The sequence below is a fragment of the Leptonychotes weddellii genome, chromosome 6 (genome assembly GCF_054177405.1).
Source record: "Leptonychotes weddellii isolate Sample4059 chromosome 6, ASM5417740v2, whole genome shotgun sequence".
NCBI lineage: Eukaryota > Metazoa > Chordata > Mammalia > Carnivora > Phocidae > Leptonychotes > Leptonychotes weddellii.
In genome coordinates this window covers 93,539,299-93,565,611 of record NC_138374.1, presented here as the reverse complement: position 1 = coordinate 93,565,611, position 26,313 = coordinate 93,539,299, and the positions used below count along the sequence as shown (strand labels likewise).

The following is a 26,313-nucleotide window of genomic DNA, read 5'->3' as shown; positions in this document are numbered from 1 at the left end:
CATCGGGCTCCCTGCTCGGCAGGGAGTCTGCTTCTCCCTCTGACCCTCCTCCCTCTCATGCTCTCTGTCTCTCATTCTCTCTCTCGCAAATAAATAAAATCTTAAAAAAAAAAAAAAAATCAATCCCAGGCAGTGTGACTCACACTTCACCCCATAAGCCGCTGTGGCATCGGGGCAGCCGTGGGCGAGAAGAGGAGTGGATGGTTCAGGGAGGTAAAGGGTGTGAAGACTGGGCGTTGGTTGGAAGGGCAAGGGAGAACCAACAAGGAAGCCGAGACTTCCATGTTGAGCAACGAGGAAGCCAGCGCGGTTTGCTGAGCTAGCACCTTCGAGCGAGGAGCAGGTTGCTGGGGACAGTGTGGAATGACCACAGCAGTTGGGGACACGTTGAGTTTGAGGTGCCCCTTGGACATTCAGGTGGACTTCCAAGCAAGCTACTAATGAGGCTCTGCTATACTCATGGGAGAGGTCCTGGCAAGAGACAAGAGAGTTGGCTGTTGTTGGAATAATGCTTCGTTCTTGCCGCTTGATTGTTTAAAGCTTTAGCAAGGGGCTAGCTGTTTACAAATGCCTTGGTTGTATTTATGTTTGACTTGTGTTTAAATTTTAAATCTATGATCATGAGTTATTATATTCACCCCCTTTACCCTTTGTATATATATACACACACATACAGAGAGAGAAACATATATATATATATACACACACATACAGAGAGAGAAAGACGGGTAGAGAGATGATGGCTATGGATACATTTGAACTAGGTAAAGGAGTTTCCAAGCTAAAGGCACAGTTACTGGCCCCAAGCACTCATTGTCTCATACAGAGGAGTAGAGAGAAGTGGCCAGCTTATGCCGTCTCCTCTTTCACCTGATTATTAATCCATCACATTGTACTTTATTCAGGTCTCAGAGACTGTCTTATGGCAAGTCTAGGAGTTAAGTTCAAGTCATCCAGGGTGACTTAAACCTCTCTGTCCAAGGACGTGACCGAACATCCTAAGAGACCGATCCGAGCCGGAGTGCATAGACGGAAATGTGAATTCAGATAACTCCAGGACACCCTATGTGAACAGGAGTAGGCTGGGGAGGCGATGGAAGGCAGGGTGTCCGTGGGCTCCAGGGCACAGTTAGCCATGGCTGTGCTTCATTTGCCCCATGTCAAGCTTTCTTTCTCGCAGATCCTAAGCTATCTCCGAGAGCTAGGATCTAATTAGTTTGCATTTGATTTCTTTGCCGCCTAATGAACTACCTCTGTAGTTCTAGCTGTGATGTCATTAACATCTCATTGCTTTGGGCACCAACTCAGGAGAGAGAGTCTTAAGCAGTCCCAGAATCCTACAGGAATCGTACCAATTTCCTTCATAACGACTCATCCACCTCCATGACCTGTCGATTCCTACCAGCAAAGCAGACCCTGTGTGAGGATGGGTCAGTCACTTTTATCATCCTCGTTTTGTTCCTTAGTCTAGGTGGGTCAGGATGTACATGCCTAAGGCCATGGGCACATCCACAATGAGATTCTGAACGTTGAGGATGCCAATATTCTCATTCCACAATATTCTATTGGGGAAATTCATCCACTGTGTGCTGTAGGATACAGATTTAGCCTAAAGCAAATGGCATTTATTTATAGCAAACTGTATTTGCAAAATGCTTTGCAGTTTTGGGGTTGTTAACTACATTCCAGGTTGGCTGTTCTTCTACTTATAAGAAAGCTAAGTGTCATGGCTGGACTCCAAAGCCTCCCTGAGAGCAATTAGATGAATTCTGCAAATAGGAATCAGAGGGGGCCACACCTGGGTGTTCTGGATCAGAAGGCACCTTTGCCTATTATAATCTTTTAAGACTTTAGCTCTAGTTTCTTTCTTATGTCCAGAGACCCTATAATTTGTTGAAATCGTATATTCATGTTATTAAAAAACAGTGTAGTGTCTTAAAGTGCTAGAGCGTTTCCACTCAGGATCTAGAGGGCAGAAGAGGCAAGAAGAACCTACGGACTGTAATCCTGTGTGGTCAGTGGATGGGGGGAGCCATTGAACCATAAGGAAATAAGGTGGGGTCTCCTCCTGTGACTTTCCACACACCGACCTCTCTACTGCCTACCCCAACACTGAGGGGGAGTTAAAAGCAAATGTCAAAAATCAGACTCTCCTGAAGATTTTAGGATTTGGACTACTCTTTCACTTTCCACAGACATGATGGTTATAGGTGCTCTCTTTGGGCAAAGGGAGATTTATCTGAGCTTTCACCATCGGACTCCATCATTTTAAGGGGTATTTCCCAGTTGTGTCTTAAACTGCACATGGAAAATGCATTTCCTCTTTGAAAAATCTCTCTCACAGACACATCTCTATTCTTTGCTGGAGCCTGAATAGATGGCTTTGGGAGTTCCCTGCTCATTACCTCGGTATAAATCCAGCTCCTCTCTAGACAGCTCCGTCCTGCATGATGAGGGGACTGCAGCGGCCTTCAGCAGGCCCGCTTTCTAAGGACCTGAATATTTTCAGGAGAAGGAAAACAGGATTCTGGATTAAAACAAGAGTTTGGAGGTCTGCCACCATTTCTTTTGCATCCTCCTCCCCACGCCTCTCTTCTCCCTAACCTTGCACCTATCCGGGGCTGGAGGATATTGAGCGGGATTCGCTAAATCTTGATTTTAATGGGGATAGTCAGAAGACAGCCGCCAGGGAACAGCCCCTCAAATGTTTACAGCAATTACAAGCCTTAATGAGGGAGCGCGGGAGGGCAGGGAGGTGGGCACTCAGCTCCACTGTGTTTGGGGATGCAGTGCCCTCTAGTGGCCGCATCTGTCTGTCAGAACGGTGCATCCCAAGTAATGAAAGGGCCCCTGGCCTACAGAGGGATGTGTATGGGGTGTGTGGTGGGGAGGAGGCGGTGGAGTTCCTGGGTATTTGGGGATTAAAGGTGAGAGAAAAGGAATGTGGTGGCAGATTATTTCCCCCTTGAAGTAAATTTTACTCCATGTGAAGGATATTCAGGAGGATTTTAATTTTCTGTCTCTCAGTTACTTCTGTCTCTCGCTGTGTATGTTTCTCCTAGGGATACATTTTATGGAATTATGTTACTCATTAATTTTTAACTATTTCATTGAAAAAAATGGTACCACAACAAACTTTGTTAAGTAGCCAGGTGTGACTTTTCCACAAGTTTTTCCGTGGTGCCAAAGTGGCCCCACAGAATTCATCACAGATTATTTCCTCTCACAGAAGAGCATTTTAGACTTGATATCCCCATCTAGTGGTCATTTCGTGGGAACTCTTTCCCAGCCCCTGTTGAATCCTTTCTCAACAAGGAGGGCTGTGGGTTGATGAAATGCCCCTGGTCCTCCAAGAGACCGTCAAGCTCTCTGGCATTTTTTTTGCATAGCAAAATTTTTTAAACTTTATCTTGAAAAGAAACACTGTGTCTTTTCTGATTTTTTTTAAATTTCATTCACTTTCCCAGTGAATGAAAGGCAGCCTGTTTTTCTAGAAATCATTTCAAGAATCCAAGACCTCATTCACTTCACTTATCTCTACCTGGTTCATATTAGCTGTTGAAGAAGGCTGAGGCCTGGCCAGGGGCTAGGTGAGGAGAGTCCTGCTAGGTTGTGCTCACTTTACAAATATTCCCAGCCACGGGCTTGACTGAGGTGCCTAAACCTGAATATCAATCAAGATTTACATGTGGCTCTGAGTGACTCTGGGGCTGGCTGGTGTGGGCTCCTGGGCCTCCCTGTTTGATAACACCATTCTTTGCTTTGGTGTGTGCAGTTATGCAGTTCTTATAACCTAGGAAAGGCTTCAGTTCAACTTTGGGTTTGTTATTAAACAAATTGCAAATGTGAAATAAATTATATCTCACATTTATAGTCACTGAGTCCCATGTCAGTGGAGCTTCTGGATGGAAGATGCCTCATCCGCACACTGAGGATATTCATCTGGGAAACAACAGTGTTGAAATGTCTCATGATGTTTGCAAATGGGCTCATATTACATGGCAAACACAAGGGAGGAGGGCAGAGAACTCCCTGGACCCCACAAGAGAGAACCCTGTTAGAAAGGCAGTGAGTTGTAGCTCTCAGTCACCTTCTGAAACCCCTTTGCAAACCCTTCCAGCCATTTCCCCCAAAGATCTGGGCCATCAAGTACCACATTCCTGAGCAGTTCAGGATGACCGGAACGAGTGTTCTGTATCTGCCCTTTATTTCTAGAAGCTCAGTGGTCTCCACGAAATTGTTTCCTGTTCGGGCCTGTAGCTGTGTCACGAAGGGTCTGGGATCTCTTGCGGAGCCCAAGGGCTTTTGGTCAGTGGACTGTACTTCCAACTTCATCTAGCATGAATAAGTTAAATGGGAAATCATGAAGGCTTGGAAGACAAATATCAAGCCGTGTTTTCTTCCACAGGAAACAAAGTATTATTTATTTTCAGGTAGGCATTTCTCATCTTTGTCACCAAAAATAAACCAAGAATTTCTCTAACTACTTTTCACTCACCAATCAAGGACGTTATAAATCCATCTCTTTGGAGTGCTTTGGAGTGCCCAAACTCCCTCCCATCTTCCGTGCATTGATGAATAATAAAGCAGAAAAGTCCTCTTCCTTCCCAATGACTTAAAGGCTTTGGAATCCGACAAAATTTGACTCAAACCCCAGCACTTACAACATACTAGCTGTGTGATCTTGAGGCTCTTGGCCTCACTTTCCTCATCCATAAGATGGGTGCAATGGTAGAACTCCATGCAGAGAGTTCTTGTAAGTGTTAAAAGAGGTCCGGAACAGATCTCACTTCATAGTTTGGGTAAATCTTACCTATAGTTATGATTAAACTCTTATGATGATGGTTGGACATGCACTAGCCACTGTGTTATGTACTTTAAAAACATGTTGCCTTTTATTCATCGCACAACGCTAGAGGTAGGTACAAGGAATATCTTCATTTTATGGATGAAGAAACTGAGTCCTGGGATAATCACTGTTGTTACTGTTGGGATTATTGACGATAGTCATAGATCCTGCAGACACTGCAGATGCATCCCTCTGAGAGGATCGGTGGAGCTGAGGGTTCTCCAAAAGGAAACAATCTGATCTCACATCTGGAAGGTCATTTCCAACTCTAATAGGTTACAGGGAGGACAGGTTCCCCACATTGACTGGGACATTAGAGTGACATCCTTAACAGTGACGTTTTGTGACCTTCCTGGGATTTGACTCCAGCACTCAGGGGCCACGAGATCACGCAAGACCTTGCTCTTTTGCCTCATTGACTCATTGCTCTTTTTCATTTTGTGTCTGGCAGGCAACTCCCCATCTGATGAGTCGGAGGAGCGGGAAAGAGACCCCAAGGTGCTCACGTTCCCAGAATACATCGCCAGCCTGTCAGAGACTGGCACCAAGCGCATGGCTGCTGGAGTCCGCATGGAATGCCAGAGCAAAGGACGATGCCCCTCATCCTGCCCCCTGTGTCATGTGACATCCAGCCCTGACACTCCTGCTGAGCCAGTTCTACTGGAGGTGACCAGAGCAGCCCCCATCTATGAACTGGTGACCAACAACCAGACACAGAGGGTAAGAGGCTTGGGACTCAGGGAAGCATCAGCAACAACAGATGGCTTTCCAAATGGCCGAAGTGGGGGGGTGGTGACAGGGTGTAGTTGAGTTCCGTGCTAGAATAGGGATACTGAGACTTTTTGTTTAGCTAATCCAGGCACATAATTTGCTTAGATTTGCATGTTTGCATATTAAGTCAAATCAGTGCATCCACAACACCCATGGTAATGACTCAAGAGTCACAACTCAGCATTTGTGTAGATTCTTGAGCAACAAGGGCTGGGAAGAAGAAGGTAGGTAGATCAGGAGGTATGGCATTCATAGTCACCAAAGTCATTGTTCAGAAAGACTCAGGGGACAGTTATGGGAGGAAGGCTGGCTCCCCTAACAGATCCCAAGCCTGGATTGGCTGCAGCGAGGCTAGGAGTGTGTCAGGCATAGGTTCCAAAGGGAAGGGTCTGGTCTTAGCCTGGAGGGGATGGTGTCATGCCCATGGCTCTGACTCTAAGAACAAAGACCACAAAACCCCACATCCAAGCAAATCTTCTGCCTTATATTATACTGCTAGGTCATGACGTATCCCAAGCACCCCTCCTTTCCCTGTGTGGCTCCCTTTCCAAAGGTGCTACGAGAAAATGAATGGACCCAAAGGGATAAGCTGGAGAACTGTGGCAGAGACAGTGGCTTAGCTCATTCCCTAGCTCTCTGATCTCCTCAAGGACAGAAAGAACAGAGTGGGTCACAACACACACAACAGCAAGGATGATGACAATGACAAGAATAAAAACACAAAAGCTCAGGGTGTGGGGCTTCTGATGCTACAGGCAAAGGTGACCTTGAGGGACCAGACCATAGTAGAGTCAGAGCAGAGAGCTCCTCACCTGCCTGAGAGCTGTGTCCATCCAGGTAGGGTGATGATTGCTTTCTCTTTCCCCTTTAAGGGACACCTGGTGCATCACAGTTGTTTCATAGGTGATGCTCCGCCAGCAAGGAGGGATTTTGCACGTGTATGCTGCTCTTGCCAATGATAGTTCAAAGCAACATTCCTCACAGGAACGAAAGGATAAGTGGTTCCTTTGGCCTATGAATTCCTCTTCATTCTGATGGAAGTGACTGGGGAAGAAGAGCTGGGGAGAAGAGACCATGGAAGGGTGGCTTGCAAGGATGACAAGGACGGGTTGATGTCACCATGGAGACCCAAAGCTGCGGTGGCTTTAATCCAGTGCCCTTACCTGCCCCACTTTGTCTTCTGGGAGCACCCAAGGCTGCTGCGGCTGGTGCCCCAAGAGCTCCTGAGCACTTGGCCTGGACCAGCAGAGGCAGGGAATACACTCATAGCACCGTCCTATGCGACAAGGCACGAGAATCTGCAGAGTAGGGAAGAGCTGGGTGGGAGAGGAGGACAAAGACTCCCAGCATCCTGCAGGTGCGTCATGGGTAAAATGGGGAAGCTGAAGGAATTTGTGTCTTTAGCATCTCCCTCTCTGGATCTCCTACTTGCCAGACCTTGGCCCTTCCCTGTCTTCCTGCACTGGTTTTAAGAGAGGGGTTGGGAGAGATCGTCCATCTGGCCGTATCTGAACACTGTAATTTCTGAACACGTAGACAAGGTGGCCCAAGGTGCTTCCATCACCATCCCATGTTTCTTCTCTCTCACTCCTTAGACATAGTCTGTCTTCTCTGTTCATTCTCTCTGTTCCTCTGCTTTTCCTTCTAATTTTCCCTTTCTCACAAAGAATGCAGATATGGAGTGATAAAGCAAACAAAAAGGGGTACTAAGTCACGACACCAGTAAACTCGGTGTGTGTTCTTATCTCTACCCCTCTAGTAGGTCTGGGGCCAATTTTCTAACCTCTCTTGGCCTCCTTCTGTTGGACTAGATCATCTATAATGCCAAATTTCAATCTAGTGATTAGAAACAGTCTAGAAACAAATAGGTCAAACTATATAACCCACCAGACGTCTCCAACCCAACATCTTCCACCCCAAACAGTTACCATTGTGCTTCAGTCTCGGTGAATGGGATTCTTTTCTACCAAGTTGCCCAAGCTGGAGGCCAAGTATGCTTCCCTGACTTTTCTTGTCACTCCCTAACATCTATCTATCATCACCGGGGACTACAAATACTTTGAATCCATCCTCCTGTGATTGTACCCCCATCACAGTCATCCACTGTAATAGCAGGCCACCCTCTTCTTGTTACAGTAGCCTCTTACTGGTTTTCCTGTGAGACCAGTCAGTTTTCTGTCCGATACGGACATCAGGTCCTACTGCAGCAGGGCAATTCAGTAGCTCTGCAGAATCTGTTAAATACAATCTAGAGTCCTTAGCATATCGTTATAAGGGCAAATCATTGTCCAATTTGGTCCTCACTTACGTGGTTAGGTTTGTATATGCTTTATATTCTATCCTCCAAATTTTAACTCCTGGTACCTCCTTAAACACAACACATTTTCTGTCATGCATCTGGCCCTTCAGACTTGTCACTCTCTCTCGCAGAAATGGCCTCTCCTACATTTCTGCCAACGGCATACTCCTGCTATGATAGTACTTCCAGGTTTCAGCTCAAGCATCCACAGCTATGACAAGCCCTCCCTTGTTCTCCCAGGCCAGCCCCTGTTCCTTCAAGTGGCTTCCATTGTCTGTGTCCCTGCATCTTCTGAAGCACGTATCACCTGCTGTCACGAGTGCTCACATATTTGTTTACGTATTTGTCCTGTAGACTCTGAGAAGCACTCATTCTTCTATGGAATCCCAGCTCCCAGCTGACATGTAGTTGGCACCCTGCTGGATAAATGAATGAAATAAATAAATGGAAGAATGAACAGAGGGGCGAACTTGGCCTGGAAGTTCAGCTGCTTTCCCTAAAACAAAATAGGAACAAAAATTGGAAAATCCTATTTCTTTTTGGGAATCAGGATTAAATCTAATAACAAATGAGGATCCCCATGCAATGCCTGCCACATTCTAGATACCAAGAAAAATGTAATTTTTTTTCCTCTTCTTTCCAGAAGGGCTCCTTCTTGATTTCCCCTCTTCCACCCCAGCCTACCTTCCACAGTTACCGAAAGCCCAGGATTCAGGGAGTAGGAACTTGTGGAATTGTGTGAACCGAAGTTGGAAAGTTAAAGCTTTTGAAGAAACGTCTGTCATCATAAGTGTTGGTCTTTACTCCTTTGGGTTGAAAATCGGATCATGTTTCTCCCCTGTTTAAAACACTTTCCCCTGCTCTTAGAATGTGACACCACCCCTCACCATGGACCACAGGGTCTCTGTAACCGGCCCCACCCCCTCCCACTTGCTGAGCACCTCTTTGTCCTTCACTCTGGCTCTTACAGCTAAAAGAGCCTTTACTCGGTTGATTTTAAAGGTTAACTTTCACCCAGGCTGAAGTCATCTTAATACTGGTTTTCCGCCTGGAACCAGACAACTCTTGATCTGTCCTTCCCAGTTCAGATAAAAACACACATCCTCATGGAGGCCTTCCCAAACCCCTCTGTGAGATTATCCCCCCTCCTTTTCCCTCCTGTCCCAATTCACCCTTTTTCTTTGGAGCACTTACCACCAGTCCTACTAACTTGGTTGCTTATGTAACTTTTGTCTGTTCCTTTGTTTGTTATTTGGCTGCAAGATGTATGTGGGCAGGGGCTGACTATGTCTAATGCTGCACTGTATCCTTAATGCTTAGCACAGCAGCCAGACCCTTACAGGTGCTTAGCTAGTAACTGTTGATTGAAAACTGCACGCGGGCAGCCACAATTTCCTCTTTATTCTACCTCTCTCAACGGAAGTCGGTTTTCCTAGTTTAAGAAAGTATACTTTTGATTTGAGTTTGGTTTGAGTTTGAGTTCAGTCAGGCAAAGCATGAAGTGAGCACCTGCAGTGCACTGGGCTTCCTACTAGGAGCTGGCGGACAATCAGTCACATTGAGCTCAGGTTCTGGGGTGGCCCCCACTCACTAGCCTGTGACCCTGAACAAGTCACTAACCTCTTTGACTCTAAATGTCCTCCACTATAAATCCTGTCTATCATGGAGCTCAAACTACGGTGTTAGCCCTAAAAGGGCCTTGAAATTCTAAAACTACACACATATACTGATAATCAAGAATTGGTCCCTGCTCCCTACAAGCTCCCAATCTGGGAGTAGGAAGGTGGGAGCGGGGTCAGTATGAACCCTTATGTGAAGTTCTGGGAGAATGTAACTTAGGGTATTGGCTTTCAGCTTAGACATTTCCATTTTTGTAGGGTTATCTGTCGGTTTTTTCTTATTCTCTTCTTTTTTCTTTTCCTTCCTTCCTTCTTTCTTTTCTTCCTCCCTCCATCCCCCCTGCCCCCCCCTTCCAATATTTTGGCCTAAAATTTTCCAAGATGGCTGCTTCATTTCTCTAATTTACCAATTCTGTGTGGGTTTGGTAAGAGTGGGTCAGAGAGAAGAGACTCAAAGGAAAAGCAGAGGCTGCGGACGGTGAGCTGACCCAGACAGAGAGCTGACCTCGGCCAGAGGGCACGGCCACATGCCTGTGGCCAGCCTTGCCCTCTCCCTGTCCCTGGGCTGGGGTTGAGGCAGCAGGGCCCCACTGAGTGGTCAGTGCCCATCAGGATCTGCTTCCTTACCAGGGAATTGTCCCATCTCAAGTTCTGTTCCCTGACTAGTCTAATTTTATCCTTTTGTCCTTTCATCGACTAGGGAATATCTGCTGTGAAATCACTGTATGTAAAGAATTGTCCTAGGCTCTGTGACATTTGTATGCTTCCACAGAAGACCCAAGCCTGTCATTCAAACATAATAATAATTGCTGACATTTATTGATTACTGATGTAATATTTATAATTTACTAATGCATGCACAGCACAGGTATTATGCTATGCCCTTTGGCGTATATTATTTCGGGTCATCATCACAACAATCCTATGAGAAGAGTGCTGTTTCTATTCCATTTTTCCACTGAGGAAACCAAGTTGATCTAATTTGCCCCATGTCACATGGCAGTGATTTGCAGAGCCGAAGTCCTCACCCAGGGCAGACAGCTCTGGAGCACAGTTCTTCACCTGGTTGCTGCTCTGTTTCTACCTTCTACCAGGAAAGAGAGGCCTCACACTCAAGGCAGATCTGCATAAATATTGTACGTGGGGTACAAGGCACACTGAAGGAATGTGGCAGAGGGGCAGTGCTGGGCAGGATGCGAAGGGCAGATGAGGATGCACAGAGAGGCATTTGAGAAAGGGCCAAGTGCCTAAGGGTGGAGAGAAGAGGGGTCAGGGCAGTGGATGGTCGAGATGTTATTGTTGCTAGGGCCTTGGGTGTGGAGTGACGGATGGAGAAGAAGGGAGAAGTAAGACTTGCTTCCAAGGTAACAGCTCTCAACCATAGGGGTGAACTGGCACATTAATGAGAGAGCAGCGCCAAGGAGGTCCTGCGAGGTCTAGCTTCCCAGAATCAGTCTCCTGGGGTAGGAATTTTAGATCAAAAAAATGGTGAAGTGGTGCCCCAGCCTACTGGCTGAAAGTAATCTAGAACCAAGCAAAGCCTGGATTCTGTCTCTTGACTGGTGACCCAGCCCTGGCTCCCGGACACTTACTCTTCCTTCTCTTGCAGCTCTTGCAGGAGGCCACCATGAGCTCACTTTGGTGCTCAGGGACTGGAGATGTGATCGAGGACTGGTGTCGATGCGACTCCACGGCTTTTGGAGCAGATGGACTTCCCACCTGTGCACCTCTCCCACAGCCTGTGTATGACTCCCCTTCTCTGCCTCTGTGTTGCGTGCCCGCCTCCGCACGGTTCTGCAAATGTGTATTACAGGGCGTCCACTTGTTGCAAAGCAATAGACCGGGGGCCAGGGAACAGGAAGAAAAACATGAGGCAGCTCCTGGCCTCAGCGAGCTTTCAATCTTAGGGATGCAGCACGCAGAGTGTCATAGGAGAAGACATGGTCTGATAAGAGTTATCAGAGACGTTTAAGTCAAGTGTGAAAGGGAATGGTCAAGTCTGAATTGGGGGCAGGCAAAGGCTTCATGAAGGAGATGGCACTTGAGTTTCTCCCTGAAGGTAGAGAGGATGGACAGCATGGCCAGAAGATCAGAGGGCTAAAGTGACATTGCAGGGGAAGAAGTGAGAGATCGGTAGTGAGACTCTACTAGGCCAATGACACATTTCCTGGGTGGCAGCTCTGTGTGGAGCCATTAGGTACTGTTATCACTTCCATTTAAGAGACAAGGAAATGCATTCAGATGGTCTGAATGATTTTTCCAAGGCCCTCAAGCAGGAAGCAGAGCCACCACCGCTAAGAGGCCATGATATCAGCCATGATAGTGTTGAGAGGACACAACGGAGAGATGATCCGGGGTAGAACCAATGGGGGGGGTGGTGGAAGGGGGGTTGTGGGTGACTTGGTGGTGTGGGAGGGAGAAAGAGGGAGAAGTTGAGAATGGACCTATGACTTCAGTCCCAGTGGCTGGGAAGATGAATAAGCCACAGCTGAGAAGAGAAGCATCAGGGGACATGCACGTTTGAGGAGGAGACTGTGTCCAGTTGGACCCGTCTTGGAGGTATAGCAGGGCAGTCCTACCGAGATGTTCAGAGGTCAGAGGGAAAGACGGTTTGGAGAAATAGACGTCTCCTAGAGATAAGAAGATTTAAACCAACCCCAAAGAAATGAGCAATGGAACCCCAGCTATGAGAAAGGATCCTCTCGAATAAGTATCAACTGGAAAGAGGAGAGGGTCAGAGATGAGCATTAGGGGCTATCTGCATTTGAGGGGTGAACAGAGTACAAAGGGTTGTCAAGGTGGTTCAGGAAGAACATGTCCAATTTCCTTGCCCTCAAGGGAAGGCTGCACAGAACTGGCCAAATCCCTGTAGGCAGGCACCCCCTTAGCCTCTGCTGTGACATCTGTACTGGGAGTGACGCACAGACATATGGTGTCTAATAAGGAGTGCTGGCAGGAACCACTGGAGTCACATGGCCCCATGGGTTGGTGAGGCAAAAAAAGCCCAAAGGGAGGATCAGGACCCATGGGAATAGGAGGCTGAGTCAGCAGGAGCGAGCCAGCAAGAGGACACCAGCCAGTGAGAGGCTGGTTGTGCAGATGCTGCCCTCCGGCCTGATGCAGGGAAGTGCTGTTGGGCATCAAAGAGCCAGGACTGAACAGGAAGAGAACCAAGAGAGATGAGACACAAGAGTAGACTATCAGCGCAAACCAATGTCTTCTCTTGTCCACGTGCCCTCTCTCTATGGGTTAGATACACCAGCACTTGGCTTCTTGCTCTTTATGGCCATGACTTGGACCTCTTGAGTCAAAGGAGAATTGAGGTCATTATTAGTCAAGGTCCTTTCTTTTGGTATAAAGGGAGCCACTAGAAGCAGATGGTGCTTCTAGATGGATTCACCCACTAAGAAAACTACCTCATTTTTGACACAACACTGAGGCCACTAAACAGTTATCATCAGGTGGACACAAGATCCAACCATTGGTGTCTTAGGGTTGATTTTCTTTCTAAACCTGCGTTTACTGTATGTTATTGCTAAAGATCAAATTGGGCTAAATTTCCATAAGCAGGAACATCTATTAAGGACTTCACTTCTCTTGTCAACTTTAATCACTTCTTTTAGTAGCAGACCTTAGTTTCTTGAACGTTTCTTGGTAATTGGAAATAGAAATGTACTCTGGTTTTACACGAGTCTATGTAAATCATGCATGCCGCTGTTTCTCAGTAGAGGCCAGCTTTGGTCCGCATTTTCACAGAATCTGACTTCTCAGAAAGGCTTAGTTACTTACTTAAGCTTCCTAATGCTTTTTTCTTCAAAATAGCACTCGGCATATGACTCTAATTAATGAATTCGTCAATATCCGCACTGTTTTGGGTCTACTCCATCTTTCATGTCATCTGCAAACTATGCACTCCTTCATAGTAAGCCACTAAGGAGCATGTGTTTTGCGTTATTTTCCCACTGGTTGAATTCCTTGCTATTGCTCCCACAGTCTCCCGTGATTTCTTCTTAAAGTTCTTATCACACATTATTAGAATCACATGTATAATTGTATGTTTTTCTGTTGACCACTCCACAAAAGAAGGGGTTATGGGGCGCCTGGGTGGCTCAGTCGTTAAGCGTCTGCCTTCGGCTCAGGTCATGAACCCGGGGTCCTGGGATCGAGTCCCACATCGGGCTCCCTGCTCGGCAGGAAGCCTGCTTCTCCCTCTCCCGCTCCCCCTGCTTGTGTTCCCTCTCTCGCTGTCTCTCTCTCTGTCAAATAAATAAATCTAAAAAAAAAAAAGAAGGGGCTGGAGCTGGCTCGAGCACCACTGCATCCTGAGCACCAAGCACATTCTGATACGTAATAGGTGCTCAACAAACATTTGCTGAATTGAAATTGACCGTTGCCTTGGTGTGTTCCATCTGTAGCACCTGGCACAATGACCCCCTGAGACCAGTGACAGGCATCTGTGAGCTGAGTAGAGAGCAGAGGTCGATGATTATGGGAGGTCGTGAGATATGGGGACCAAGGATGAGGGTGAATGGCAGGGATGGCATGTGACAGACGGAGACTGGAATGAGCGGGAGCCAGGAAAATCCCCAGAAGCCAGTGGTCTAGAAAGAAACCCGGAATTGGAAGCAAGTGACAAATCTGAGATATACCTATGAAGTCAGAACAAGGTAACAAATTGAAACCACTTGGACCATTAGGAGATCCGTACCACAAACGTCATTAATGTGTAGTGAGTCTCTGCAAGGCATAAGGACATATGAGATGGCAAGGCAAAAGAGTGGTGAAAATGGACAATTTGCATGGAAGGAGGAGACTCTGAATTGGGAAAAGCAAAGAAAGACTGGAGTCGGGAATCAGGATAGTCAAAGAAACCCAAGAACAAAAAAAGAACCTGAAATCAGAGCTCAAGTTTGCAGCCACAGGACATCACCCCGAGGAGAACTTGACATGTGTTCAACTTTCTCTTGCCTGGTAAAGCCCCCCAGGAGCATAGCCTCCAAACCGAGCCTATTGCAAGGCCCAGCCAGCAGAAGGTGTTGGGAAGAAAATATGTTAGTACCCATAGCAAGAGGGGAAGCCAGGGTTCCCCTCACAGAGCAGATCCTGGTAACGCTATGGAAACTGAGCCTTGTTAATGCAGGGCTCTCCCAGACACCACCTCAGTGAGCCTTGGCATGAGCTTTATAGGCACATTCTCCTATTTTCAAGGGCAAATCCAGAAATTATATTTGCAAGAAATTATATTTGTAAGCAGGGCCACCCAGAAAGCCCTGCCCACTGACCCTGTAAGATGCAGGTGCTCATTCATCTTTGATTCACCTACTTATTTATTTATTTGCAAACAGATGTTGAGTTCCTAATCTGTAAAAGGCACTTAAGAGTAATAAAATACAGATTCCGGGGACCTTCAAGAACCATTGCTCTCTAGTGAAGGAGACAGGCGCTCAGAGAGATTGTTGCAGTGGTTGGTTAAGAAAGGTTAGAAGGAAGACTTGAGGGCGTAACAATTGAGAAGGTGGCCAGTATCAGAAGAGCATCGCAGGACCCAACAGGTCCCCATGTCATGTCTCTTCCTGTCTTGCACTCAGGCTGAGACTCTCCACGGTTCATGAGCCCAGCAGCACCCTCGTGGTCCTGGAGTGGGAACACTCAGAGCCTCCAATCGGGGTGCAGATTGTAGATTACCTCATCCGTCAGGAAAAGGTCACTGACAGGATGGACCACTCCAAAGTGGAGACAGGTGAGCCTCTCCAACTTCATGGGCTCATATTAATCCATTGGTAAAAAGAAGAGAAAAGAAAAATGTCCTGCCTCCTGGCCTATGCTCCAGATCCCCGGTGTCCAAGGGTCCCTGGTGGTTGGGTGGTGGGGTGGGGGTGGCGGGGGGGAGGTGGGTGGGCCAGGGGTGGGGAAGCAAGAACAGCCATCTCGTCCATTTAAGAGTTTTTGCATGGTGAGCATCTGACAAAGTCTTGTTTTGATTTTGTTTTTCTTTTTGTTTATTAAAGAGGTGTCCATTTCATTGCCTCTAGGCACACTCACAAAGAAACAACAGTACAGTACACTAGTTATCCTAGCCCACAATTAAGAAACAATTCTGTGCTAACCACTGCCATGATTACAGGAAAAAAAAAATTCCTTTGCTAATAACCCCCCTCTGGGCAAAAGCATGCGCAAACAGATGTTACCCCATGTCTTGTCCTAAAGCAAACTCTGCAGTTGCCAGGTCCAGCTAGAAGAGGGAAGTTTTCAAGAAGTGGAAACACCCCATGAACAATGTTCCATGCCCTAGTATTTTGCTGCCTACACATAGGGAAAGGTCAACATAAATCATCCCTAAAACCTACGCGTGAGTGTGGTCCCCCACAGGATGGTGGCGTCCACAGTCTGATGCAGGGTGAACAAGCTCTGCCAAAATGGTCAGCGAGGCTGGGAGACATATGCACGGCCTTGAGGTATGGGGAGCTGTCTCCCGCTTCCTCCGAGGCCCTGTCCCTGATGCGCACAGGTACTGCAAAGGGCTGGCAGGGACCACTGCCCTCAGCAGCTGCTCCCTACCCTTGCCAAGAACATTTCATAAAAGAGCTCACACATGTGTGTACATCTTGCCATAGTTGTGTCTGAACTCACTCCGGACAAATGGCTCTAAATTGATTAAACATGAAACAGAAAAGACAATTCCTTCTAGGTCTTTTTCTCTACTAGGAATTTGAGAAGACTGGGGACCAAGCAGTTCTAATGTTAAGTTCTCATTGAACTGATGCCATCTCCTTGCTTGGCCAGCACTGTTTCTCACGGCCTTTTCCATTCCTCCCCCCCCACCCCCCCACCCGGGGCAGAAACGGTGCTGAGCTTTGTGGACGACATCATCTCTGGAGCAAAGTCTCCTTGTGCCATGCCCGCTCGGGTACCAGACAAGCAGCTCACCACTATCTCTCTGATCGTTCGATGCCTGGAACCGGACACCATCTACATGTGAGTGACACGCCTGCCTGGCTTTTCCTTACCCTGAACGTCCTGAGGCTCTGAGCTCCTTCCTTTTCGTGCTTGAGTTCCTTCAGAAACTCGGAAAAATATTTTGAGTTTCTCAAGTCTTACCCTGATCGGTTATAGAGAACTTTCTAGGGACTGGAAAGGGAGGATTAAGAAAGACAAGAGAGCCCCATCCTTCAAAGAGTTTGCAACACAGAAAGGAAATATACAAACAGCTAAATTTAACATCTGATAGGACGACATAGAGGCTAGATGGAAGAACAAGGAACATGCAGAAGAGAAGGGAAAGGAGTGGCTAATTCTAACTAGAGTGGACATCACTCACTGGGGTCGTGTAGAATTTCGGTAGGTAGAGTGATGTGGGAAAAGGCAGAGCAGGCTGAGGAACCAGCAAGGGCAAAAGCAAAGAGGCATGAAGGTGAGTAGCAAGTAGTCCAATCAAGCGGAAGCAGATGGTGAGTAAAAGGGAATGGAAGAAAGTGATTCTGGAAAAAGAGAGTGAATGCTCTAAGTCAAGGGAGATTATTAATTTTTTTAGACGAAAGAATAGTAAGAACTCTGCTTTAGAAAGCTAGCTCCAGTGACGTCGAAATAGTTTATAGAGGTAGAGATGGTCAGCATTTTTCTCCAAGGAAAATATGGTGGACTCCTATCTCATGGCACTTGGAACAGCCCTGTTCTCTCTGGGAGCGCTTCCTCATTTCTCCCTGTGCTCCTGGAACAATAGTAAAATAGTTGTGAAGCAGAGACATAAAAGATGCTCTTGTGAGAGGAGAGAGGTTGAGGAAATCTAAGTCATGAGGGGAAAACAGGGAGGGAGGGCAAGGCAGAATTCCTGGTGATGTAGTTCTGGGACCTTTTGACCCCATTGGTATGAAAAACAGTTTACAGTTTACAGATGAGGTCACAAGAGTAGAGTCAGAGTAGCCAGAATAAATCATCTCCATTTCCACAGGTAAAGAATTCAAAGGTAAAAAGCGCTAGAAATGTGAGTGGCATTGACTGCAAGTAAAGGAGATGCTCAGGCTGAATGGCTTCCATCTTGGAAAGAGATGTAACTAGGGGGCCATACTAGTAAAATATGTCAAGACTAGGGATATTCTAGAAGAGCTGGAAAATACAGAGAAATGGAAAGGATGGTTCCATAACAAGGGAAAGCTGACCAACTTAGGATTTTAAGCAGCTCTCTTGCTATTGGGCAGGTGTCGCCCTTTATGAGGAGGGGAAACAGGCAAAAGGAGGAAAGATTAAGGACGGTGCAGTAAAATGCCTCAAACTCAGTGAAGCTGGAATTCTCACTTAAAATAAGAGCTCCCTAATTCTTGTCACTAAGTCACAGCTGTTAATTAGGAGTTTTGAAATTCCTGTGAACCAGCCCTCACCCATCTTGGGACCCTCCTCACGTTGGCCTGATTTGGCCACGTTTCCTGATCAAAGACCTGAGACTGATACCTTCTCCCTCACTGCAGTCTTTGGTGAACTTCCAGCGTTGCCCTCTTAAGTCTCGTAAAGCACCAGCTTTCTGTCTGTGTTGATGATGAAGTCAGAGAGCTTGGGACAGAGGGAAGAAGCCGCTGGCTAGGTGGCGCTCCACTAGGTGGCGCTGCAGATCACGCGAAGAGGGCCTTGGAGGGCCTGGGAGAGCCTGGCCTCCTTGTAGCTTGAAGCCAGACCTTCAGAGTCTGGTAGGAGTACAGAGCCCCGGATTAATTGCTGGAAACACATGGCCCCAAGCCTGGTTCTGTTTCTTTCTTTTTTTTTTTTTTCAAAGATTTATTTGAGAGAGCGAGAAAGAGAGAGAGAGCACATGAGAGGGGGGAGGGTCAGAGGAAGAAGCAGGCTCCCTGCCGAGCAGGGAGCCCGATGCGGGACTCGATCCCGGGACTCCGGGATCATGACCTGAGCTGAAGGCAGTCGCTCAACCAACTGAGCCACCCAGGCGCCCAAGCCTGGTTCTGTTTCTAAGCGCTAGTCATTGTAAGCAGGATTGCAACTAAGTTTCCTTATCATTAAAAGGGAGGGTTCGGCCTTCACTTGTGGGGTGCTTACTGGGTGCGGGAAGCCCTGGGAACCCTCGGGGACCCTGTGAGGTTGGGGTCTTGCTCTCATCTCATAGTTGAGGAAACTGAGTTTCAGCAACACAGAGTCGCAAGCTGGTTGTCTGGGGTGTGGCGGTGGTTAAGAATTGAATCAGGGTTTGCGTTTTCTTCGCTGACTGCTTCTTACTCCGCAGCCACTCCAGGCTACCGGAAGGATCTAGCAGCATGATCTCATTTCCTCACGTGAAAGCGTGGAGCTGCCTTCATGGGGGTGGAAGGGCGTTTCAGCGTAGCTGGCTTATTTTGTCAGCCTGTGCGATTGTGAGAATTCTGGGTCCACAGTACAAAAACATTTAATTCCCTGGTGGAAAGAGATCTTAAAGTGTGTCTGGTTTGACATCTTCAGTTTACAGAGAAGGAAACTGAGGCCCGAGCGGGGAGGTGACTCCCTTTCTAGCCCACGCCCCTCGTCCCAGCCTGTGCTCACAGGAGAACTACTGCCTTTGGGAGCGAGCAGGAGCCGACGGACAGTTCGGAAAAGGGGAGTGGGTGGGGCGCCTGGGTGGCTCAGTCGGTTAAGCGACTGCCTTCAGCTCAGGTCATGATCTGGAGTCCCGGGATCGAGTCCCACATCGGGCTTTCTGCCCAGCGGGGGGTCTGCTTCTCCCTCTGACCCTTCCCCGTCTCATGTGCTCTCTCTCATTCTCGCTTTCTCAAAATCTTAAAAAAAAAAAAAAAAAGGGGGGGGGAGTGGACTCGGAGCCCTCCGCAGAACCCGCCACACGTGCGCAGGGACGCGTGAGAGAAGCACATGAGGCAGCCAGCCCTGGACACGGCCAGGGTGCTCCTTGCACACCAAGTTTCAGGAGCCGGAGCCAGGCTTTGTCGGTTCTCACTCACACAGACACCCTCACACACTCTCTCATTCTCACAACCTCACACACACTCACTCTCTCACACACACACACCCACACACTATCTCACACGCTCACTCAACGCACACATTCACACACTCTCGTATCCCCCCCCCACACTCTCACACATGCACTCACCCTCTCACACACTTTCACACGCTCACTCACACACCCTCACGTACCCTCTCACACATCTTCACACACACACACACACACAAACATACGCTCTCATACCCTCACACACATTCACACACTCTCATATCCCCCCCACACGCACACACACACTCGTACCCACCCCCACACACACCTTCACACGCTCACTCTCACACACCCACACACACTCACACCCCACACACTCTCGCTCTCACACTCACACACACCCTCTCACACACACTCCCACCCCACAATCTCTCACACCCACACACACCCTCGCTCTCTCACACACACACACTCACACCCACACACACACCATGCAGGTGTCATCACAGACTCTAAGGACAGGCTGGACAATCCAGCCAGGTGGCGGTGGAAAGGGCCCAGGAGTCTTGGACGAGGCAGCAAATGTACTCCCACATTAGCCCTCCGGCTTGGGAGTCAGGCTTCTCTCTCCTGTCCACTCATTCCAGCTCACCTTCTCGCTGCCCTGCGAGTGCTCGATGGTGGAAACCAGAACGCTGACAATGAACGGAGCAGCCCTTCCCCATGAAAATATGGAAAGTGCCCCCTGGGCTTTGGTGGTAAATTTAAGCTGGCTGCTGTCAGCGTCCCTCCAGGGCCTACGGGGTGGCCCGCTGAGGAAGGGCTCTTAGGATAAGTGCCGTCTCTGCTTAGGAGGTTAGGGGAAGCATCTTCTTTCCTAACACCTTGCTTTGCTATTAGAAATAGTAGGGCTCTGGGCCCTAACTTTTGTACTAACTGCCCCGCCAGAGTAATGTGAGAATTCACCTAAGCACAGGCATTTTCATTCCAGCTCGGGATCCTATCGAGTTAGTGGAGAGCTTACCGCAAGGAGGGCACAGAGCGAAGCTGCCCGCAGGAGTGGGAGCAGCCGGGGCGGGGGGGGGGTGGTCACACGTCCCAGGCTCCCGGGCACCAAGGCAGAGGGTCCCTCTGATAGCCAGTTTGGTGCTCGAGGCTCAGGACATTTCTCATCTCAGTCAGGGACTCTGCTAGAAATTAAAGAGCTAAGTAATGGTGGGCCACAAAAAGTGGCTGGAGCCCGGCCGCAGACTGTCTAGGGCAGGTGACGTTAAACAGACAGGTGGGCAGCATCACATCAGGTTGCAGCGCTGGCCGTGCTCAGGACCCTGGAAGGTGGAGAGGAAAAGACAAGGCAGAGCCGTCTCACAGAGGATAGCGCCCCGGGCGGGCTGGATCACAGTGGCTGAACCAGGCCAGGGGCACAGGAGCGCGGGCTCAGACACGTGGGTGGGGAGGCGCAAGGAAGGAAGAGAAGCCCGTGGTGAGACCGGGCGCTAGGAGCAGGGTGCCCGTGCACTGGCATGGGAGAGAACGGGGCCTCCTATCTCCAGACTCTGGTGAGAACTGCCTGCCCCCGGCAGAGTCAGGGCAGAGTCTGCCGCAAGGATCAGGTGGCCCACCTCTGGTGGGGGGAGCCGGGCTTCCCACGCAGAAGGGTGTCCTGTGAGAGAGGGGGGTTCACTCGGACCTTAGAGGTCGGTCCCAGCACGGCTTGCAGGATGGTGGTCATCCTTCGAGGCTCTCATTTCTCTCTCCCTAGCACTCCTGCTCCATGGTGGGGACAGAGGTGTGTGCGGGGGGAACCGTGTCCATGTGTGGGAACCCCAGATGGCAGGCGCAGGTCTGTGGGCTGTCCTGGCTGCCTCTGGGCCCATCCCTGAGAACCTTAGCTCAAGAGAGTCTGGAGTAGGTAGGCAGAGGAAAGAGTTGAGACCCGGCCTGAGACCCGGGTTGTAGGACAAGACTCAAGATCAGAGCAAGGTTCCAGACAGATGCCCCAGCTTCAGTTTGGTGGCCTCAGCCACAATTCTAGAAACAGCACATACCAGCTGGGCTGATCAGGTGTGTGGGAGAACCAGAGATGAAAACATTTCGGGGGGGTGCCATTGGTAGGGATCCAGGCAGCCCCTGGGAAGCTGTGTGGGGCTGGTGTGATGCAAAGAGCCCACTCAGACTGAGGAGGAGAGAAGGGGAGGTGGCAGGGAGAGAAACATTGCAGGGTGCTAGAATTTGGTTGCAGGGTCAGGGCAGGGTTTAGTACCAGGCAAGAAGGTAGATCTGAACCAAGGAGGAGAGGCCAGTGGGACGGACTGAGCCGCCCGGTGTAGGGAGGAGGGCATGCCCAGCACTGGCCTAGGCCTACCTGACAGCCAGGAGGCCAGGCTTCCCACGGAGTCCCCAGGTGTGGTCCCGGCCCTGCCCCCAGGCACGTCATCACATTCCCAGCAGCCGGGCTTCAGACCCAACCCGAGTTCTGACCCAAGTTTCTACTCCTTCCCTCGGCTCGGGTGCCGTCAGCGTGTAAGTGGCATCAGACTCACCTAGAAGGCTTGTGAGAGCCTGCTTCAGTCGGTCTGGGGTTGGGTGGGAGAGTTTTCATTGCTACCAAGTCCCCAGGTGATGTTGACGCTGCGGGTCTGAGGGCCCCACGTTGAGAACCACTGCTCTGTGCCCTGGTGCAAACCCGCCCAGCGTGGCCATCAGCCTGGGTCTCAGCTTCTCTCTGCTAATGACGCCCTCCCCCGTCTGCCAGGTTCACCCTGTGGGGAGTGGACAACACCGGACGGCGCTCCAGGCCCAGCGATGTGATTGTGAAGACCCCCTGCCCCGTGGTGGATGATGTCAAGGCCCAGGGTAAGTGACAGCAGAGCCTGCAGAGGGACGCCCCAGGGGCCTCCCCTCGCCGTGACGGAAGCGGGAGCAAGGGAGTCAAACAGAACAACCTGGGGTTCCACAGGGAAGGGGGAGAACTCAAGGCCCAGCCCCGGAGTGGCACGTGTCTGGGAGTACTCCTCCACCTCTGCCTCCGGCAGAGATCCTCACGGTACCCCATTATCTCACACACTGGGGGTCAGGGAGCCAGGAGGACACACTGGCAAAACCCCTGGGCACGCACAGTAACACACCAGGTGCTTAGGTACATGGTGGAGTCCTGTGACCTCTGCCCTTGGGATTCCTCTCTTCATATGTGTGTGCACATCAGCAGAGTTCTTTTGAATTAAAACATAGAAAGGCTACAGATGTGGACATCTGTGCAAACAGCACACTTGCGGGAACTCCCTTTCCTCCCCATGCCCCGTGGCGGGTCTTGATAGTGTCCCCGGCTCTGAGGCTTAGCACATGCTGTCCACAGCCAGGATTTGGCCGTCTTGGGCATCCCTTCCGCGGGGCTCTCACACCAAGAACAGGGCTCCAACCAACCACTGCGGGCTCTCCAGGGGAATAGGGCTGATTTGCACATGAGCGGACACATGGGCCATCGCAGGGAGCTCAGGCGTGCAGGTTTCAGGAAGGGAAACAGTGTGGCCAAGCCGATTGCTGGCTCCTCAAGTTGCCTGAGATGGCTCCTGGCTCCAGGTGTATCAGGCTGCCCATGAGGGGTACAAGCCTGCAGCGATCAAGGGGTGTGCACGGTGATGCAAAATCACAGGGGAGAGAGTGACCAGACCTACCTTAACTAAAATCACTGATGCTGTAACACTTTACAGCTTCTGGAAGGATTCTCACATTTATCACCTCATTTAATGTGTGTGACACTGTTCTTTTCAACTCAGGAATCTGATCATATTAAGGCCCCTTCTTAAAACTCTTTAATGGATTGCCATTCTTCTTGTGACAAAGACCAAAATACTTAACAGACACATTAGGACCTAAATGAGGTGACCCTCGCACACTTTTCCAGCCTCTTCTCATCCACTTTCCCCATCAATCTTTGCATTTCAGCCTCACTGCCTTTCTCAGGTCCTCCACACCATTCCCACTCCTACCACCGGCCCTTTGCACATGTCCGTCTCATTACCTTGAACACCCTTTACCCCCACCCCTGATTAACTAACTAGCTTCTCTCAGCCTGCAGATTTCGGGTCAGGTATCCCTTCCTTGGTACAGTCAAGAGGTCAAGGGCGACTGCTAGATGTTCTCACAGTATCATGTTACTTTCCTTCAGCACATTCATCTCCGTTTGTTATTAGAATCATGTGTTCAATATCTACCTCACTGGACAGTGACCTCCAGGAGAGCAGAGTCTGGTTTGGTTTACTCACTATTACGTCCCTAACACATAAAAGGAAGGCAGCACGGTGACTGACTGGTTACAGACAATCTTAGGCTCTGGAGTCAGACCATCCACCTTCAAATTCCTGCTCTGCTATGTACTTGACCTTGAGCAGTTTACTTCACCTCATCCCTCAGTTTACTACTCTATAAAATGGGGGAAGGGATAATAGTACCCCACCTGATAGGATTCTAGTAAGAATTAAATGAGTGAATTTACGGTATTTTTTTAAGTGCCCATCCCATAGTAACTGTTCAGTAAATGCTAGGAAGTATACATTCTAACATCGTGCCCCTTGTAGTCAACCTGATACAGCAGGAGTCAGGGGACATAATGATTTCAGGGGTACCAGCAATGTGCTTAGCCACAATATTTCCCTGATTGAAACTGGCTCAGCCTAGAATTCCAGCATCAATGTCTCTGTTAATTTGGAAATGCTACCACTAACCATGCAGAGTCTGCTTTCTAATAGGGACGCAATAAGGATTTACTGAATGGATAGAATATTGCCCCATTTTATAGATGCGGAAATTGAGATGCAGAGTCAAGTGAACAGCTGACCAGGGTCACAAAATGAGCACTGAACAGAGTCAGCACTCAGACTCATTATTTGACATCAATTCCCATTTTGCCTATGATGTTAAATCAGATTATTTAGAAGGTCATTGTGTAAAAGAGTGAAAACCTTTCTTTGTCTCTGAACGAAAAAAGACCTACATTAAAAAAAAAAAAAGAGTGTTCAAGTTAGGTAGAAAAAAAAAAATTCTCCCTTTCAGGATTTCAGTGGAGACCTTTACATATAAGACAGATGTGCTTCTCACCGGAATGAGTGCTGCCTGGCTTATAGGGTATTGACCAAATGACTTTTGAAGGTCTCGAAATCCCTTGATGATGAAAGCAGAGTCTGGGGTTGAAAACCCTCAGATGAGAGGCTATCGGGAGAGGCCTCCTGGCACCCTTAGGTCATCATCTGTTGATTTCTTACTTCAAGCCAGAGAGGAGCAGGTGATGAGAAGGTGCCCCAGCTAATTCTGTTTTGGAGAATTTGCTTGTGTCCTTGCCGGCCACAGTAGGCACCTTGGACTTGCTTGCTAAATAGGCAGCAGGCTGGTGGTGGGGCATCAGAGAGGTGATGAGCAGGTAGATCTGCAGCACAGTGCTACCTGCAGAAATAGATGGATAGACAGGAACTCTGGAGTAAAGAGGGGCCAACATAGAGTAGTGTGCCTTGGAAAGACCGCTATTCTGTTTCTCTGTGGGGCTCCTTTGGGTTAATTCCAGCCCCCAAAGTGAATCAAGATGTGCTTCTGCTCATGTGGGCTCCCCGACGAAGGAGAGTATCTGAAATCCCAGCAGACCAGCTGCACGCAGGAAAGTCAATTTCATGCTGAGACAATGAGGTAGCATCCCCACGTGCTTTTATTCTTCCACCAGGAGGGAGTCCCATACAGGGCAAACGTGCAGATTAATGAGGTGGACTCATTGAGGGGATCCTCACAAATTAATACAGTTCTAGCAGCTCTACCGAAAAACCATATGCTTTGCCTCCTTCAAACCCAGATGGTGATCATAAATACAACTTAGCTCCTAATGATCCAGCAGGAAGCCAGACTACTCCTTATATGAACACTTTTCCTAAACCAGATACTTTCTATGAAGAATTTTACCACATCATGACACTGAAGCCACTGAGCAAGTGAGTTGCCACCCATGTTCTACTGAGAGCGTCCTTCCCGGGGAAGAACGAGCTCATGTCAGTGATAAGACCAGCCTCATCTCCGGGCTGGGGCATGGCCTTGCAAGAGTTCTCTGTGAAGCTTCACGAAGTGAAGGCCAGCTCTCATCCATCACTCCCCCCAGCATCCATCCTTCTTTCCTGATGCCAAACATAAATCCTTGTCCCTTCCTTCCTTTGGCATTTATTGAGCCCTGGGATTAGATACTACAGAAACAACAAAAATTAGACTCAGAATTTGTTTTCAAAAACTGTGTAATCTGATTTCATAAATGCATCAAATCATACCACACGTATTAAACCCCAACTAAATACCTGGTCTAGGCATTAGGGGGCAAAACCCCTGCCTCCTGGAGCTTAGATTTCAGCAGGGTGGACAAACTACAAAAGATAGTAAAACAAATATTTCAGATGGTGATGTATGTTATGGAGACTGACTAGCAGGGAAATGGGATAAGCGGTACACAGGGCAGCATTTTAACTGGTGTGGTTTGGGAAGAGGGTGAAGGAGGAAGACACAAAGATACCCAGGGAAGATCATTCCAGATAGAGGAGCAACAGGACAGAGATGCCTGGTGTGTTTTAAGATGGGAAAGGAGGCCTCTTTGGTGGTGAGGGATGGAGAAGAGAGAAGATGGAGACGAGCTCCCAGGGGCCCAGCGCAGGGATGGGGACTCGGCCTGGGACTAAGCAGGGAAGTGCTGAGCACTTCAAGCAGAAGAGGGACATGATGGGGCTTAGCGTTTCACAGGCTCATTCACCTGCTGTGCTGAGAGTGGACTCCAAGTAGCAGGTCCAGTGGGGAGCCAAGGCAATGGCAGGGACAGAGGAGAGAGGAT

General features: G+C 48.8%; 1 protein-coding gene across 3 annotated transcripts in view; it reads left to right on the top strand.

The window, feature by feature from the left end:
• Nucleotides 1-26,313, top strand: part of ASTN1 (astrotactin 1) — a 296,455-nt gene that overhangs the window by 257,412 nt on the left and 12,730 nt on the right. For all 3 annotated transcript variants that reach the window (XM_081824653.1, XM_081824650.1, XM_081824651.1), the window contains exons 17-21: nt 5,301-5,569; nt 11,148-11,281; nt 15,127-15,278; nt 16,378-16,513; nt 22,219-22,319. In XM_081824653.1, coding sequence (XP_081680779.1) covers nt 5,301-5,569; nt 11,148-11,281; nt 15,127-15,278; nt 16,378-16,513; nt 22,219-22,319 — 792 coding nt within the window. The remainder of the gene's footprint in view (nt 1-5,300; nt 5,570-11,147; nt 11,282-15,126; nt 15,279-16,377; nt 16,514-22,218; nt 22,320-26,313) is intronic.